This window comes from Sinocyclocheilus grahami, unplaced genomic scaffold (assembly GCF_001515645.1).
Source record: "Sinocyclocheilus grahami isolate Dianchi unplaced genomic scaffold, SAMN03320097.WGS_v1.1 scaffold1320.1, whole genome shotgun sequence".
Taxonomy (NCBI): domain Eukaryota; kingdom Metazoa; phylum Chordata; class Actinopteri; order Cypriniformes; family Cyprinidae; genus Sinocyclocheilus; species Sinocyclocheilus grahami.
The window spans coordinates 145846-163852 of NW_015506499.1; the positions used below are offsets into that span (position 1 = coordinate 145846).

General features: G+C 39.4%; 1 protein-coding gene and 1 long non-coding RNA gene across 2 annotated transcripts in view; both read left to right on the forward strand.

Moving 5' to 3' along the window:
* The window catches only part of LOC107569166 (kinesin heavy chain-like), a 39500-nt gene extending 35100 nt beyond the window's left edge, over positions 1–4400 (forward strand). Inside the window, exons 23-27 of the mRNA XM_016255178.1 lie at positions 1537–1608; positions 1693–1797; positions 2655–2871; positions 4078–4225; positions 4298–4400. Coding sequence (XP_016110664.1) covers positions 1537–1608; positions 1693–1797; positions 2655–2871; positions 4078–4225; positions 4298–4385 — 630 coding nt within the window. The 3' untranslated portion in view covers positions 4386–4400. The remainder of the gene's footprint in view (positions 1–1536; positions 1609–1692; positions 1798–2654; positions 2872–4077; positions 4226–4297) is intronic.
* A 12542-nt stretch (positions 4401–16942) lies between these two features.
* Positions 16943–17610, forward strand: LOC107569167 (uncharacterized). Its single transcript, XR_001606871.1, has 2 exons — positions 16943–17387; positions 17574–17610. It is a non-coding gene; the product is annotated as an uncharacterized lncRNA (long non-coding RNA).
* Positions 17611–18007: the final 397 nt, after the last annotated feature.

The window sequence follows — 18007 nt, forward strand, 5'->3', positions numbered from 1 at the left end:
CCGGGCTGGACCCCGGGCTGGACTCGGTGAAAGCCGATCCGGCGATCCACAGCACAAAGTGGATGTATTTCCTCAGCGACCAGCACGGATCAGCTCTAGGCATGACGAAGCAGATATCATCCTCTTTTGGAAGACCAAACAAAGTAGTTTCGCTTTCACAACGAAGCACACAGCGTCTTCACGACATGGCGGCGGCAACAACAATACTACAGCGAGAATAAAAGTTACGCCTTCTTTCTTTGCGTGAACATTTGGGCGTTATGCAAATCTTCCCACATAGTGATGTAGGTATGTGGGGGCATGTTAGAACGAGCCGTTTTAGGTAGACGTGGCTGACTCTTAACTTTTATAAAGAATATCTCTTTGGATTTGAGACTTTAGTCTTTGCAACTTTACAGATCTTCTTTATGCACCAAGAGCTTGTAACACTCCAAAGAGAAAGGAACAACTGAAATCGCATCATATGACCCCTTTAATAAAAACAGTATTTTTCCACCAAACAATGAAGTTCCTCAGAAGTTGCAACAAAGTGGTTGCTGAGCAACACACAGAAGTTAACAAAAGTGTATGTTTGTAGAGTAATTTACAACAGCTTCGAACGTAGCTCAGCCAATTTGAATCAAGGACTGGAACTCTCCGCTTTATAATCACTTGTTTTTAAACAGCAATGCTTAAAAACACATGCAAATGATACATTTTCGTGACCACATACCACAGCAAATACCAGAATACCTGAGAAAATGTACACAGTACTAGTGAGACCAGATCTAGATCGAATAGGTTAAGCCACAAAATATTTACTTTGACAAAATGCTGAAGAATTTCTGACATGGAACTCTCCGCTTTATAATCACTTGTTTTTAAACAGCAATGCTTAAAAACACATGCAAATTATACATTTTAGTGACCACATACCACAGCAAATACCAGAATACCTGAGAAAATGTACACAGTACTAGTGAGACCAGATCTAGATCGAATAGGTTAAGCCACAAAATATTTACTTTGACAAAATGCTGAAGAATTTCTGACAAGTTTGTTCACGGCCTGATGTTTCAATGAATGTTCAAAGAGCAGAAAGTCTCTTACAGCATAGTGTGACCTTATAAATGTTGTGGTGGCTCCTGCCGCTTCTGTGAGAAATCGCTCTCGAAGCCTTGAGGTTTTGGTGCCAGAATATAGACTTTATTACCAGAGACAATGAAGCTGAGAAACTCTGCAGAGAATCTGTTAAGTCACACAGGAAACATTATCACTTCAGTGACAGGTGCTGGTAACATGAACTGCGTTTAATGAGCGTTTATATTTATTCCTGTTTAATGGGAATTAATGTGAGATACTTAGAAACTTTACCTTTGATTTATTAATCATGTTTCTGTAGCAAAGCTTATTTCAGAGGAAACAGGTGAAAACCGGTTTTGTACTTAACCGTAATTTCACTGCTAATACTGCATGTTAGTAATAACTAAAATAGGTTTTTGACTCTCATGCTCTCGTTTGAGGTCTTATGGAGCTGTTTCTCTCTCTCTGTCTTAGGCCCGTGAACTCCAGATCCTCCACAACCTGCGCAAGCTGTTCGTTCAAGACCTCACGACGCGGGTTAAAAACGTGAGCGCCACATGTGAACACGGAGATCTGGCTTCACAAATATTCGGCTGCTGTGTGTCTTTCTGACTTGTTCTCCTCACACAGAGTACAGAAATTGGACCTGATGATAGTGGGGGGTCTAACACCCAGAAACAGAAGATTTCCTTTCTTGAGAACAACCTGGATCAGCTTACAAAGGTCCATAAACAGGTGAGGATGTGTATTCTGTGCAGAGTACATTTTCTGTCTCAATTCAGTCTTAAATTGTTAATTAAATGTGACAGAATGGATTTACCCTTTTTCTGTTGAGCAAAGTATTTATATAAAATACAAACTGCTTAGCCTTTCCAGATGAGATTCAGGCATTGTTTGGCATTTCCAGTCTTTTATTCTTTATCTTGCTCCAATGTTCTTAAAAAAATAATATCATGACAAAAATTTCGTTCACATTTAGAAATGAAATTTCTGTCATGATTTATTCACCTTCATGTCATTCCAAATCCACTTTTGTTCATCATTTGAACACAAATTTTAATATTCTGTTATCATTTTTGTCCAGCCATTGGAAGTCCATGCAATCAAATTTGTTGTTGGCTCTTAAAGACATTGTGAAAGTAATCTGTAAGTCTTTTGAAGAGACACAGTCTCTTTATATGATGAACAGATCTAATTTAGGCTTTTATTCACACAAACTTTGATCAATGCATGCAGATAGAGCTCATCAAACTATGCTAAATGGCGACTGGAACAGGCATGCATAGATGAGCTTCAATCTATCACAGATTTAACACGTCAAGTTCTTAATGTGTGCTTTCCTTCTTTCCCATCATGTAAGAGTGAACAAAAGACACAGCATTGATATATAGACCAACAATTTTCAAAAAGCACATCATTAGCGCATATGGAAACATATGGATAGCATCAGTCTTCGTATGATTGACATTGATGTTTTTGGTTTTGAGCAGGAACAGAGTATAAGCAATTGCATTTCATAATATTGTATCCCTTTATTTGTAATTGATGATCATTTTAGTTACTAATGGCCTGCTCTGCAAATGTTTGCGCAGCTGGTACGTGATAATGCAGATCTGCGGTGTGAGCTTCCGAAGCTGGAGAAGCGTCTTCGTTCTACGGCTGAGCGGGTTCGGGCGCTGGAGGCAGCACTGAAGGACGCTAAACAGGGCGCCATGCATGACCGCCGGCGCTACCAGCAGGAGGTGGAGCGCATCCGTGACGCCATGCGCCTGCGCTATCCTCCGCGACGATCCAACGCCGCTCAGATCGGTACTGCGATTCAGTGAAGAGTGCATTTTCTGTTTGGTGTCGAACCCTACAATAACAGCTACGAGAGAAACGTTATAACTTATGTGCAAGCGCTATACATTAATATATAATAATACCAATTCTGTCATTCCAGTCACATTTATTTTTATGGCATTTTATACCATACATATTGCTCCAAAAACACTTTACAGTAATGAAGAGGAAAACATCAATTTCACAAACTTCTTCAATTAAGAAATAAATTCAGTTATAATTACTTCAATTTCGACTATAAAGCAGCTCTAATTAAAATTTTCAAAAAAAGTAAGTTTTCAGTGATCTTGTTTCATAGACTCAAGTACCATATATAATAATACCAATTCTGTCATTCCAGTCACATTTATTTTTATGGCATTTTATACCATACATATTGCTCCAAAAACACTTTACAGTAATGAAGAGGAAAACATCAATTTCAATTAAGAAATAAATTCAGTTATAATTACTTCAATTTCGACTATAAAGCAGCTCTAATTAAAATTTTCAAAAAAAGTAAGTTTTCAGTGATCTTGTTTCATAGACTCAAGTACAGGTAAATCAATACACTTTACTGAATATGAATAGTTTTTTAACTCTTTCCCTACCAGCATTTTTTTTTTTTTTTTAAAGTTGCCATCCACGGCCCGCGATTACAAACATTTTTCAGTGATCTTGTTTCATAGACTCAAGTACAGGTAAATCAATACACTTTACTGAATATGAATAGTTTTTTAACTCTTTCCCTACCAGCATTTTTTTTTTTTTTAAGTTGCCAGCCACCGCCAGCGATTTCAATGATTTAAACTAAAATTTGATGGCCTCTGGTATATGTTGCTGTATGAATATTTGAATATGCAATACACTGAAATAAAGATCAGAGCCTCTACTTTTAAACAAAAAAATCAGTTTTATTCTAGCTTAAAGCATTCTTTTTTACCGTTCAGGAGGTTTTGTACTTAATAATAGCACCCCCGAGTGTGTAACAGTGAAAACACGGAAAAACATAAAAACCCTACTTTAGCGGAGAAGCGTTTTCTTGTAAAAGACGAGATAACTCGTCAATGGCAGGGAAAGAGTTAAGCCACCGCTGAACAGTGGAAGAGAACAAAAACTCTGTGAGGAAGTAGCAGACAACAGAGATTATGTAAATACTATTTTTGGTTGTGTTTTGTGTGTGACCGCTGACAGCTAAGCCAGTGAGACCCGGACACCATGTTGCAGCCACGTCTCCCAGCAGCTTCTCCTACACCTCCACGCGCGCGAGTAAACCTGCCACATCCTACAGCAACACTTTCTTCCAGCAAGAGGAGAAAGCTGCGCTTCAGAAAACCAACACGTGAGTGTCTGTCCTCCCTGTCCAGCTCCTGTCTGCTGTCTCCTCCTCTCACCTGCTGTTTGTTTATTTCAGTGTCGGATACAGCACTGTGAGATCCTCAGACATACCGAGCTCCTGTCCGCTCGACGTGGAGAACGGTAAGTGTGTGTGTGTGCTTTGACTGCACTAAAACCATTTGTCCACTACACATGTTGCTGGTACTTGGCCAGGGGATCTGTGAGCATCAGTGATGTAACTGATCACGTTACTACACGAGCAGCCCACAAACAATCATGATGCATTCAGGTATTTATGACTGTCACCTAGTTTAAGTATTTAATTCAATCCAGTTCACAAATGTCTTTGATATAACAAAGTTTAGAGGTTTATTGATAACTTGTACATATCAATTTGGTAGTTGGAAATAAAACCATTTTACCCCTATACTTCAGTCTTCAACATTAATAGCGGTAATTTCTTGTTTTAAAAAATTCCACCAGCCAGGTGTTTTGAAACACACTGGACCTCATTTCTGCAGGACAGTGGCTCTCAGGACCAGAAATGAGGAACTTATAGTAGGGGTGATCTAGTTTTGTTCTGTGTCAGTTTACCCGGGGATCTTGTCATTGTAAAATCTTTTTTTGGTATAGACGTACCTTGTCTTTGGGCCTTTGAGCAGGTTTAAAGAGCTGATGCAGAGCCGTTATTTCAATCCCAGAACCAGTTTTTTTAACCGTTTTATTTTTTCGACGCCAAAGTAAGCTATTGTCTATGAAAGTGCGAGACTTCCTATTCAGTAGCCACTATAGGTAAATAACTGGAAGAAAACAGTGTAGTAAATGATAAAACTATTTCTGTCACGACAAATCTCGGAGGGACTGGCATTGTAATGTACATGACAATGTTAATGTATTTGGTCTTGGCGGAATAGATCTGCTGTACCGAGACTTGCTACTGCCAATACGGGATTACAATTCTGAAAAGTTCAAATTCAAAAAGTGTGTTTTGCACGCGAGCGAACTGAATTTTGTGGAGAAAATGTTTGTCTCGCAAAAAAGCACGAAAATCAATTTTGCATTTAAAATAAGTTTTTGGATGTGTGCAGACCTTCTCTTTTGCGCGTGCAACGTTTCACTAGCTTGCTCACCTGATGCCCACCTCTGTGCTCGCTAAATGCCAACAGCTCTCGTGCTCAACACAACCCAGCGTTCATGTTAACTGCAAAAGAATTAGGTGTGAAATCACCAGGAACCATTTAGTCTCCAGCCCCACCATTTTCCAGAACTGCAACCTACCTGGAGTCTCCAGAGGTTTTTCAGAGACTTCGGAGAAGTATAGAATCCTAAAAAATTACCCAATATTAATAGTTATTAATATAATAAAAATCTAAAAATAAATAAAAATTAAAACTACATAGCCTAAAATGTAAATGTAACTGAAATTAGTCCAACATAAAAGCTGAAAAGTATTTAGATACGGCCGTTTCAATGGCCATGAAAAAGTACTAAACAAATCAAGTACAATGGTTTCTATGCCACCAAATGGCATTCTTCAAACAGGCATCACCTTTATGGGACATGAACACATCCTTAAGTTAGATCCTTCCTTTTTAACAAAAGAATAACAATAGCAAGAAAAATATTAATCATTGAATCACACAAACCTTGCACCTGTTTATAATGTACATTATTAATCTGTGTGTGTGTGTGTGTGAGTGAGAGGTTATTTGAGTGAGTGTGATTTATTAATATTTGTGTGTGAATGTGTGTGCACGTGTGCTTGCAAGTTTAGTTAGTTTTTTTTGTTTGTTTGTGTATGCATGGTTGGGTTCGCAACTGTATGATTTTTTTTCTTTTATGCATCCCCATAAACTAAGCAGCCAGAGACTCACCGCGCCTTCAAAAAAATCTAACTGAGGTGCGTAGACCAAAAAAGGTTACCCAAAGGTGAAGAGCTTGAAAAAAGTCTGCCCACTCAAACATCAAAGCATCACAAGCGAGATGAGAACAATATAAGCTATTTACTGAATGAAGCAAGGCAAACGTTTCGGTCACATGTTGACCATTTTCATAGTTTATCCCCATAAACTATCCATAGGCTTTTCACTCAAAGTCTAACAATGAAGACCAATTATTAGACACTGTACTGTCACATGCATATACTAAGTGCTACTGCCAAAAAAGCTGGCATTTCCTTATGAACAGTGAATAACCATTTACAAAGCATTCCACTTGCAGAAAAATCAATTTGATAGTGCTCACAAACTGTATTTTAATGCAGCCAAATTCTCAATAAAACTGTTTTCACTGGTATATTTTTCTGTTTCTGTTGTAAGACAACGGGATGAATGTGAAATAGAGACTGAAACGCGGCCCATTAAGACTACATAACCAGCTTTCCGTTAGATGTTAATCTGCACAAAAATCCTGATTCATAACCACGATGTCGTCTAATGAAATCAAATACACATAAGGTAAAGACAATGGCTGTGCTGTGATTTCGGCTAAATTTGCATGTAAAATAGAGTTAGAAGTGACAGAATTTCTTGTTTGACCTAAAGCGCTGCTACTCTTAGCATCTCGCTGAACAGAGCAGATGAAGAGAGAGGTGTGTGCGCGCTGGGAAAGCAAAACCTCGCACTCGTGCGGCAGTACCGGTGAGTCTCCGAAAACAAATAAGGTTTGTCCAAGAAGTTGCTAGATTTATCGCTAGGCGCTTTGGAAAAAAGTCGCTAAATCTAACGACAAAGTCACTAAGTTGGCAACACTGCGTACGCTCTTACTTTAGCTCTCTCTGCTTGCCTGCTGCGTCACTTGGTTAGGTTGCAGTGCGTTCAAAAACAAACGTAAAAAATAATAAGTTATTTCGAGTCATTTAACTCAAGTCTGAGTCAAGTCTCAAATCATGAATATCAAGTCAAAGTCAAGTCAAGTCTTTTATGAATATTTGTCAAGCAAGTCTCAAGTCCTAAAATTTGCGATTGAAGTCTGACTCGAGTCAAGTCATGTGACTCGAGTCTCCCACCTCTGCTGAACAGACGGGAACTAAAATATTCAGACCAAACGAGGATAATTAAGACACAGGTGAACTAACGTAATCAAAGGGGAGACAGAAACTAGGTCAAAGAACAAAACTAGACTGGGAAACAAAGTCGAAACTAACAGAAACCGTGACTGAATATCCCCTCCTGGAAGGCGCGACCTCATGCCATAAAGAGAGGAGGATGAAGAGATAGCGAACGGATGGTGAAAGGGGCTGGCATAGAGATAGCACCCCGGTGGAGAGATGCAGGAGGAGGTTTAGGAGGTGGACAGTCGACCAGGAGCAGGACAACAAACAAAGTCCATGGAGGTGCAGGTGGAGGAGAAGACGGAGGGAGGAGCCAAGACGGAGACAGGAGGAGCCAGGGTGGATCAAACAGAGGGAGGAGCCATTGAGAAAACAGGAGGGAACTGGAGCAGGAGGAGCCAGGTGGGACCCAGACCACAGCAAGGAATGCGGAGGAAGGGCTGACGACTCCAGGGGGCCGACTTCCGGAGGCGGAGCCGGTGGTAAGGGAGCCCAGGGCGGAGACTGAGGGCTGTTGAGTCAGGGCAACACAGAGGATCAGGAGGGCCAAGGTGGAGCAGATGGTTCAGGCGACCGAGGCACCGACGGGGTTCTGGAAGGACGCGTTGAAGCCGGAGTGACAGAGCACCAAGGTGGAGCTGAATGGAGTGAGGAGTCCAACGGAGCCAGAGGGACGAGGCGAAGCCAGAGGAGTGTAATGCCGAGGCGAGGGCAGGTCGATGACCGACCAAGGTGGAACCAAAGGGACGAGGGAGCCTGACGGAGCTGGTGGACTGATGGGCCACTGCGGAGAGGAGGAAGATAGGAGCCATGGTGGAGCCACTGGGTCGATGGGCCAAGGTGAAGTCTGGGACTCAGAGGCGGAGACAAGGAATCCTCCAGCCACGACGCTGATGGAGACTGGCAGACCCGCGGCAAACCCACAACACAGACTGAGGGTGAGCTGAGGGGCTGGCAGGATGCAGCGGCAAAGGGGCAGAAGATAGCTGATGAGTCATAAGAGGAAGTGGGAGAGAGAGGCTGGGCGGGAATTCGGGATAATGGGACTGGGTTCTGGGACGGTGTGTGCTGCCCACACACACCAAATGGTGACACCCATGACAGGGAGTGCCACAGACAGGGGAACAACCTCCGTGGTCGTGACATGACAGGCAGATCGGGGGTAAATCACGCCGCTTTACTTTCTTCTTGGTCGGTTATTCTGTCACGGTGCTGCGAGATTGAAGGGGCATGAAGAAGGCAAATGCAAATAGGGTATCTATTCCACAAACACTAAAGAACAGGTAATCCACAAACAGCAGAATGTTTGGTACAAACAATAATAACTGACAAACTCAAACTGAATGGACAGGAACTAAAATACACAGACCAAATGAGGATAATTAACAAGACACAGGTGAACTAACGTAATCAAAGGGGAGACAGAAACTAGGTCAAAGAACAAAACTAAACAGGCAAACAAAGTCCAAACTAACAGAAACCGTGACAGTAGGAAATTACTAGTCATTTAAATTTTTTATCAACTATGCATTCCATTAGTTTTGTGAATTGGTATGTTTCGTCATGAAGAAATACAGAGCTTAGTATCATCAGCTGGTAAGTCGGAATCAGCTAACAATCACAGTGAGTCATGACATCAGTTATTTTCACTTGCACTGCTTGCCACAAGTTTAGTGTAGCCTTCTCTGTCAGTGGTGAGAGAATTGTGATAAATGCCGTGAAACAGACAGGCTGAAAGAGAAGATTTCAGAACTAGAGACACGCATCCAAACTTTTATTGAAGATACCAAGTGCTTTCCATTTGGCTTTGCATGTGACTAGCTTAGCAAGCCCGTACATTGTTTGTTTCTGGTTGTAGAGCCTATGCAGCAGGGTGATTGGGTGACTGATTAGGTGTAGGGATGTAACGATTCACTCAACTCACGGTTCGATTCATGATTTTGATTTCACGATTCGATTCACAATTTTTACAAAATGAGATTTAAGACAAATTATAAATTAAATGTGTCCTATTATTATTGCTTGGACAAAATACTGTACGTTTCTTTGTGAAATTGAAATATAACTAAAATAATATACTAATATAGCACTTGTAATTTATTGCTCTTTTGTTGGTTTTGATCGCTTCTAATGTCCTCATTTGCTAATTGCTTTGGATAAAAGCGTTTGCTAAATAACAACATTTAAATATAATGTAAATGTAAATAACAAAACTAATTTTTTTTGTTGAAATTTTAAAACAAGCCCCAAATCAAATAAATAAGTAACACAAATAAAAGAAATCTCTTCATATAAACAAACTAAGGCTTTGTCTGCTCTTTACATTTAAAATGAGAGGCAACCGCTGCATTTTAATTATGATCCAAACAAAGACGCTACATACATGCAACATGAGCAGTTTTTAATCCAAATTAGATTGTATAATTTAGAAATTTGAAGCAAAAACAGAATGGTTTGACTTCAGTTTTGGAAAATTATGCATAAAAAATATCTGCATGAAACAGAAACAGCAGACGAGCTGAACAAGACGCAGATACACTCTCTGCCAGCAGGTGGCGCTTAAAGTGTTTCCTGGTTTCCGCTGTAAACAAAGTAGCGCTGCACTTATGAACTTTAATATGCATTATACAGAGGCAAAATGAAAATAAAAATACCATCGAAAGGCAGTAAGTTTCCCTCAGACATACATTCATATAAACTCCTACCCCTAACTGAATCAAGATTAGTTTAGCATGGCAGGACAAAACACTGCTCCCACTGCATTCCAACTAAAACCTCTCCCTGTGGTTTTGGGTTTTTTGGTACTTTGATTTTTTTTAGCATACTGTAAATAAATACCACTTATTTCATTTGGGATATCAAACTGGCATCAGTTTATATAAAGTGTAAACATACCCTCTTTTCTTCAGTAGTTTTTGATAATATCTTACCACTTCCACTAAGCTTACCAGGAGAAGGCACAAACTCATGGGCAAGGACAGGTGCATCCAATTAGAGGTTTGCATTCCTGTGGCTCTCCTGATCAGATTTCTTGCAGCGTGATTATAAACTTCGGAATAAGTCAGTAACTCTGGTGTATTTTAGACGGGAATGGACAGTCTGACAATAGGCTGCTCCCAACATTCTTTGGCAACAGTGTATCCACGCTTCAATCATTCTTATCGAGCACCTGCATAATCGGCTCTAGGGCTGTAGCTATCGATTATTTTAGTAATCGAGTAATCGGATAAGAAGTAATTTTTCTTTATTAAAGAGCAATACTAAATATACAAGAGATTGCTTCAATCATTCTTATCGAGCACCTGCATAATCGGCTCTAGGGCTGTAGCTATCGATTATTTTAGTAATCGAGTAATCGGAAAAGAAGTAATTTTTCTTTATTAAAGAGCAATACTAAATATACAAGAGATAAGACAGATCTCTTAAAATAAACAACTAATTTGTTTCTTTTTAGAAAAATTAGCATTTTTATTGATGAAATTGCATACATTATTAATAACCGTGAAAACTAAACCCATTTAATTGCCAAATTACATTCAAAATGCAAATACAAATATATAAATAAAAAACAAAAATCAATTTCACATTACTTTAAAAAAGGTAAACAGTACAAACTAAAACCAAGGCATAATTCAAAATAATAGTAATAAAAATAATAATAATACCTAAACATTGCATTTATGTCGTGCAACTTAACTTTCAAGTTTCAGCCTAGCTAAAGCTCAAGCATGACGTAAGCCATGGCTTTTGTGAGAGGCAAAAATCAATGGACAGGAAGGTAACTTGGAACAAGAACAAGAGACCATACACAATTTTTAAACACATTTTTCTGCAACATGAAATTAGTTATTTGGAGAATAAACCCTCTTAAATGTCTCTTTACGTACTGGTGTGTGTGTAAAACTTGTTTTTGATATCCTTCATATTCTGTGTACTGGTCAGTTAACAGCAGTGATAGAAATGATCTGTTCCAATAAGTTTAAATTGATTTCATGGGCATTTTTTACCTTTATAAAGCCTTTTTTTCTAAAAGTGTGCATTATCTTTTGAATCAAATTTTTACATTTAATCAGTCAATTAGAATAAAAGACATTTTGGGTGGTTACCAAACAAATGATATCAGTATCAAAATTCATCTTTGCAGTGCAGAGGAAACACAGAAAGCTGCATGGGATGCATTTCCCACACAGAGGGACATGAATGCATTTAACCTGCAGTTACAAATGCATAAATAATATTTTGTTATTTTAAACATAAAAATATTGAATACTAAAATTATTTAAAAAATGAAAAGATACTTTAAATGTGAAATTAAAACCACCAGCAGGTGGCAGCAAGTCACTGTTAAGAATTGAGTCATTGCGATTGAACTGAATCATTTAAACGGTTGATTCATTCAGGAACGAAACGCCATCATGTTGCTCAGAGACGCAAAACAGCGCTGTGAATGTGTTTGGATTTTTTTGTTTGTTTTTTTTGCAAAATCAGGCAATATAGTGTCTAAAACGTAAGTCTCTTAATATTACCTTCTTGTTTATTGAACTGTTGAATAAAATCACATTTGTAGTCATGCTGATTTTAGAGGTGAAATCTGGCACTCTTCGTGTGATATTGACTACCTTTCTTTCTGTGGTGTTTTTATGCACAATGGTGCTTAATCTTTCATAAAACATAGCAAACGCAGGGACAGCGTAACTAGCCACCATATTGATTTACGATCTTAAATATGTACAGTCTGTGGTCCAGCATTTATCAGGTTGTGCATCAGTAATAATGATCCGTGGGGAAACACGGTGTTCCGTGTGTAGTTACAGTAAATGGACCAAACGAAGCCTCGAGGCAAATAATTTGCCTCTGTGATTTTTTGTATTCGAGTTACTCAAGGTATTCAAGGAATCGTCTCAGCCCTAATTGGCTCTGAGAATTAGAATCAGAATGCTTTATTTGCCAAGTACACACATAAGGAATTTGTCTTAGTGACTGGAGCAATGCAGAGGAAAGCACAGACAAAGTGCAGGCATACATAGGAATTAGGCAATAAAATATAACAAAAATATTATTTATAAAGACAAAAATTAAATTCTAATAATTCAGTAATAAAATTATTGGACAAATATATAATACACATTTATTAATGTACAAATATGTTATTTAAAGGAGTACAGTTTATCTGATGTCTGATTTGGTAGCTGAACATAGGACAGACTCTACTGGGCTTTTGCACCAGAGGAACATTTAAAGAGGTCATATGATGCGATTTCAATTTTTCCTTTCTCTGTAAAGTTGCAAGTCAAGTCACCTTTATTTATATAGCGCTTTTAACAATACAGATTGTGTCAAAGCAACTGAACAGCATTACAGCATTAAATAGTGTGTCAATAATGCAAAATGACAATAGTAAACGCTCATTTTAAACCCATTTAATGCATTTAATTGCCAAATTACATTCAAAATGCAAATACAAATATATAAATAAAAAACAAAAATCAATTTCACATTACTTTAAAAAAGGTAAACAGTACAAACTAAAACCAAGGCATAATTCAAAATAATAGTAATAAAAATAATAATAATACCTAAACATTGCATTTATGTCGTGCAACTTAACTTTCAAGTTTCAGCCTAGCTAAAGCTCAAGCATGACGTAAGCCATGGCTTTTGTGAGAGGCACACATCAGTGGACAGGAAGGTAACTTGGAACAAGAACAAGAGACCATACACAATTTTTAAACACATTTTTCTGCAACATGAAATTAGTTATTTGGAGAATAAACCCTCTTAAATGTCTCTTTACGTACTGGTGTGTGTGTAAAACTTGTTTTTGATATCCTTCATATTCTGTGTACTGGTCAGTTAACAGCAGTGATAGAAATGATCTGTTCCAATAAGTTTAAATTGATTTCATGGGCATTTTTTACCTTTATAAAGCCTTTTTTTCTAAAAGTGTGCATTATCTTTTGAATCAAATTTTTACATTTAATCAGTCAATTAGAATAAAAGACATTTTGGGTGGTTACCAAACAAATGATATCAGTATCAAAATTCATCTTTGCAGTGCAGAGGAAACACAGAAAGCTGCATGGGATGCATTTCCCACACAGAGGGACATGAATGCATTTAACCTGCAGTTACAAATGCATAAATAATATTTTGTTATTTTAAACATAAAAATATTGAATACTAAAATTATTAAAAAAATTAAAAGATACTTTAAATGTGAAATTAAAACCACCAGCAGGTGGCAGCAAGTCACTGTTAAGAATTGAGTCATTGCGATTGAACTGAATCATTTAAACGGTTGATTCATTCAGGAACGAAACGCCATCATGTTGCTCAGAGACACAAAACAGTGCTGTGAATGTGTTTGGATTTTTTGCAAAATCAGGCAATATAGTGTCTAAAACGTAAGTCTCTTAATATTACCTTCTTGTTTATTGAACTGTTGAATAAAATCACATTTGTAGTCATGCTGATTTTAGAGGTGAAATCTGGCACTCTTCGTGTGATATTGACTACCTTTCTTTCTGTGGTGTTTTTATGCACAATGGCGCTTAGTCTTTCATAAAACATAGCAAACGCAGGGACAGCGTAACTAGCCACCATATTGATTTACGATCTTAAATATGTACAGTCTGTGGTCCAGCATTTATCAGGTTGTGCATCAGTAATAATGGTCCGTGGGGAAACACGGTGTTCCGTGTGTAGTTACAGTAAATGGACCAAACGAAGCCTCGAGGCAAATAATTTGCCTCTGTGATTTTTTGTATTCGAGTTACTCAAGGTATTCAAGGAATCGTCTCAGCCCTAATCGGCTCTGAGAATTAGAATCAGAATGCTTTATTTGCCAAGTACACACATAAGGAATTTGTCTTAGTGACTGGAGCAATGCAGAGGAAAGCACAGACAAAGTGCAGGCATACATAGGAATTAGGCAATAAAATATAACAAAAATATTATTTATAAAGACAAAAATTAAAATCTAATAATTCAGTAATAAAATTATTGGACAAATATATAATACACATTTATTAATGTACAAATATGTTATTTAAAGGAGTACAGTTTATCTGATGTCTGATTTGGTAGCTGAACATAGGACAGACTCTACTGGGCTTTTGCACCAGAGGAACATTTAAAGAGGTCATATGATGCGATTTCAATTTTTCCTTTCTCTTTGGAGTGTTACAAGCTCTTGGTGCATAAAGAAGATCTGTAAAGTTGCAAATGGCACTCTTCGTGTGATATTGACTACCTTTCTTTCTGTGGTGTTTTTATGCACAATGGCGCTTAGTCTTTCATAAAACATAGCAAACGCAGGGACAGCGTAACTAGCCACCATATTGATTTACGATCTTAAATATGTACAGTCTGTGGTCCAGCATTTATCAGGTTGTGCATCAGTAATAATGGTCCGTGGGGAAACACGGTGTTCCGTGTGTAGTTACAGTAAATGGACCAAACGAAGCCTCGAGGCAAATAATTTGCCTCTGTGATTTTTTGTATTCGAGTTACTCAAGGTATTCAAGGAATCGTCTCAGCCCTAATTGGCTCTGAGAATTAGAATCAGAATGCTTTATTTGCCAAGTACACACATAAGGAATTTGTCTTGGTGACTGGAGCAATGCAGAGGAAAGCACAGACAAAGTGCAGGCATACATAGGAATTAGGCAATAAAATATAACAAAAATATTATTTATAAAGACAAAAATTTAAATCTAATAATTCAGTAATAAAATTATTGGACAAATATATAATACACATTTATTAATGTACAAATATGTTATTTAAATGAGTACAGTTTATCTGATGTCTGATTTGGTAGCTGAACCAAACCAGACAGTACATGAACATAGGACAGACTCTACTGGGCTTTTGCACCAGAGGAACATTTAAAGAGGTCATATGATGCGATTTCAAGTTTTCCTTTCTCTTTGGAGTGTTACAAGCTCTTGGTGCATAAAGAAGATCTGTAAAGTTGCAAAGACTAAAGTCAAGTCAAGTCACCTTTATTTATATAGCACTTTTAACAATACAGATTGTGTCAAAGCAACTGAACAGCATTAATTAGGAAAATAGTGTGTCAATAATGCAAAATGACAATAGTAAACACTCATTTTTCAGTTAAAGACAGTTCATCATTGAATTCAGTGATGTCAACATCCAGCTCAGTTCAATTTAAATAGTCTCTGTGCAATCATTTGCAATCAAGTCAACGATATCGCTGGAAATGAAGTGTTCCCAACTAAGCAAGCCAGAGGCAACAGCAGCAAGGAACCAATACTCCATCGGTGATAGAATGTCTCAAAATCCAAAGAGATATTCTTTATAAAAGTTAAGAGTCAGCCACACCCCCCTAAAACGCCTCGTTCTAACACGCCTCCACATATCTATGTCACGATGTTGGAAGATTTGCATAACGCCGCCCAAATGTTCACGCAAAGAAAGAAGGTGTAACTTTTATTCTCGCTGTAGTATTGTTGCAGCCGCCGCCATGTCGTGAAGGCGCTGTGTGTTTTGTTGTGAATTTACAACACTGTTCCAGAACACTTCAACCCAAATATTCATATGTGTGCAGCACATTTTATGGAGGACTATTTCCTGATCCTGGGAGAGTAGACTACAATGTTTCTATAAAGTGGGGCAATTCCAACTTTGCAAGGACAGTCTGGGTGTCACGGAGAGCGCTCCTGCTACTCTCCCTTCGGGCCACCAGAGGGCCCCATCACCAGAGTACTAGTTTCCTTCCCGCACTACATTTCCCATCAGCCCTGCACCTGTCACTGATTATTCCCCTACACCTGTTCCCCATTACGTTAGACTATTTAATGAGCTCTTTCACCCAGGTTCACTGCGAAGTCTTGTTTTGCCTTGGTGAACATCTCTGAGCGTTATTCCGGTTACATTGGACTGCCTTCTGTTATTACCTCTGCCTGCCTTCTTCTCGTGTTGTTTGCTGCCTGCCTATTGGACCTGTGCTCTGGATACTGGACTATCAACTTTGGATTGCCGCCTGCCCTGACCTATGACTGCCCCAGTTTCCGAACGATTTCTGCCTGCCCCGATCTCAGGTCTATCTATGATCGCGATTCTGTCTACCCTACGATACTGCCTTATCTGTGTCTTGACCTCTGCTTGTTTGATTAAGTTTCAAATAAAACTGCAAATGGATCCCAGCCATGTTGATGAATCATTACAGAAGACTTCGCCACAACATGATCCAGCAGCGATCTATCAACTCTCTTCAGAGCTGTCTGCACAAGCGACACAACTAGCCACTCATCATCATCAGCTGCAGAAGTTGACTGCACTCACAGAGGAATTAGTCAAGACATTACAGACACTGCACGTTTCTCCACCTGAGCTCTCGGTGCCTCCAACTAACACTGCTCTAGCGGTCACCTCAGCGCAAGCTTCCAACGTTACTCCCCGCTTAGCTTTCCCTGAGAAGTATGACGGTAATCCAGCTCAGTGCAAGGGGTTTCTTCTCCAATGCACCCTGTTTGCTAACCAACAACCAGCCCTGTATGCAACAGAGGAGGGGAGGATTTCTTTTGTTTGTTCTCTTCTCACTGGTAAAGTGCTGGAGTGGATGACAACAGTATGGAGGGAGGACAGATCTCCTTTCCCTTCATTTACAATCTTTCTTCAACATTTCCGGGAGGCCTTTGATCATTCAAGGGATGGTCGGAGTGCAGATGAACAGTTGTTCACACTGACGCAGGGGAGGAGAACGGCTGCGGAATATGCTTTGTCTTTTCGTACGCTCGCCGCACAAACAACATGGACCGAGGATCCTCTGAAGGTACACTTCAGGAGAGGTTTAAGTCCCGAATTACAGACGGAACTAGCATGCCGAGATGAGGGGAGAACTTTAAATCAGTTTATGGAGCTCTCTATTCAGATTGACAATCTTCTCAGATCACGACGCCCCTCAACAAGAACAACTACTAGGACTGTTTCTGACACCCACGAACCCATGCAGGTCGACACCTATCACCTCTCGCCTGAGGAGAGAGATCGTCGCATTAATCACCGTCTCTCCCTCTATTGTGGTGAGCCAGGCCACATGAGACTGTCTTGCCCCTCTCGCTCTCGCAGAGACCCCACTACTCGGGTAAGTGTTCCCATTCTAGCTCTCAATGTTGATAACTGCATTACTGTTCTTGTCACCATCACTCTCTCTATAAGAACTGTCTCCGCACGCCCATGCTAGACTCGGGGGCGGTTGGAAATTTTATGTCATTGGATTTTGCTCAAGAATACCGGATAGCTCTAATAGAATGTCTTTCTCCTTTGGCAGTTGAGGCGGTCGACGGACGACCACTGGGCACAGGAAAGATAACTCATATGACAACGAAACTTAGTATGGCAACGGGAATTCTTATCAGGAGACCATTCAATTTTACATTATTTCAACTTCTCATGCACCTATCATTCTAGGACTGCCGTGGCTCCTCAGGCATAACCCACCCATCTCCTGGCAGGAATCTCAGATAATCAGCTGGAATGAGAACTGTTTTCCCGGCTGTGTTCAGAACATCACTCCTCTTCATCTTCTAGCTGTTAACATTACAGATACTGACTGCCCGGGGCTCCCTACTGTCTACCATGATCTAGGGGAATCCTTCAGCAAATTCAGAGCCTCTCAACTGCCTCCTCACAGACCCTCCGACTGCGCTATCGATCTTCTGCCCGACTCTAGCCCCCCGAAGGGCCGTATATATTTCCCCTGTC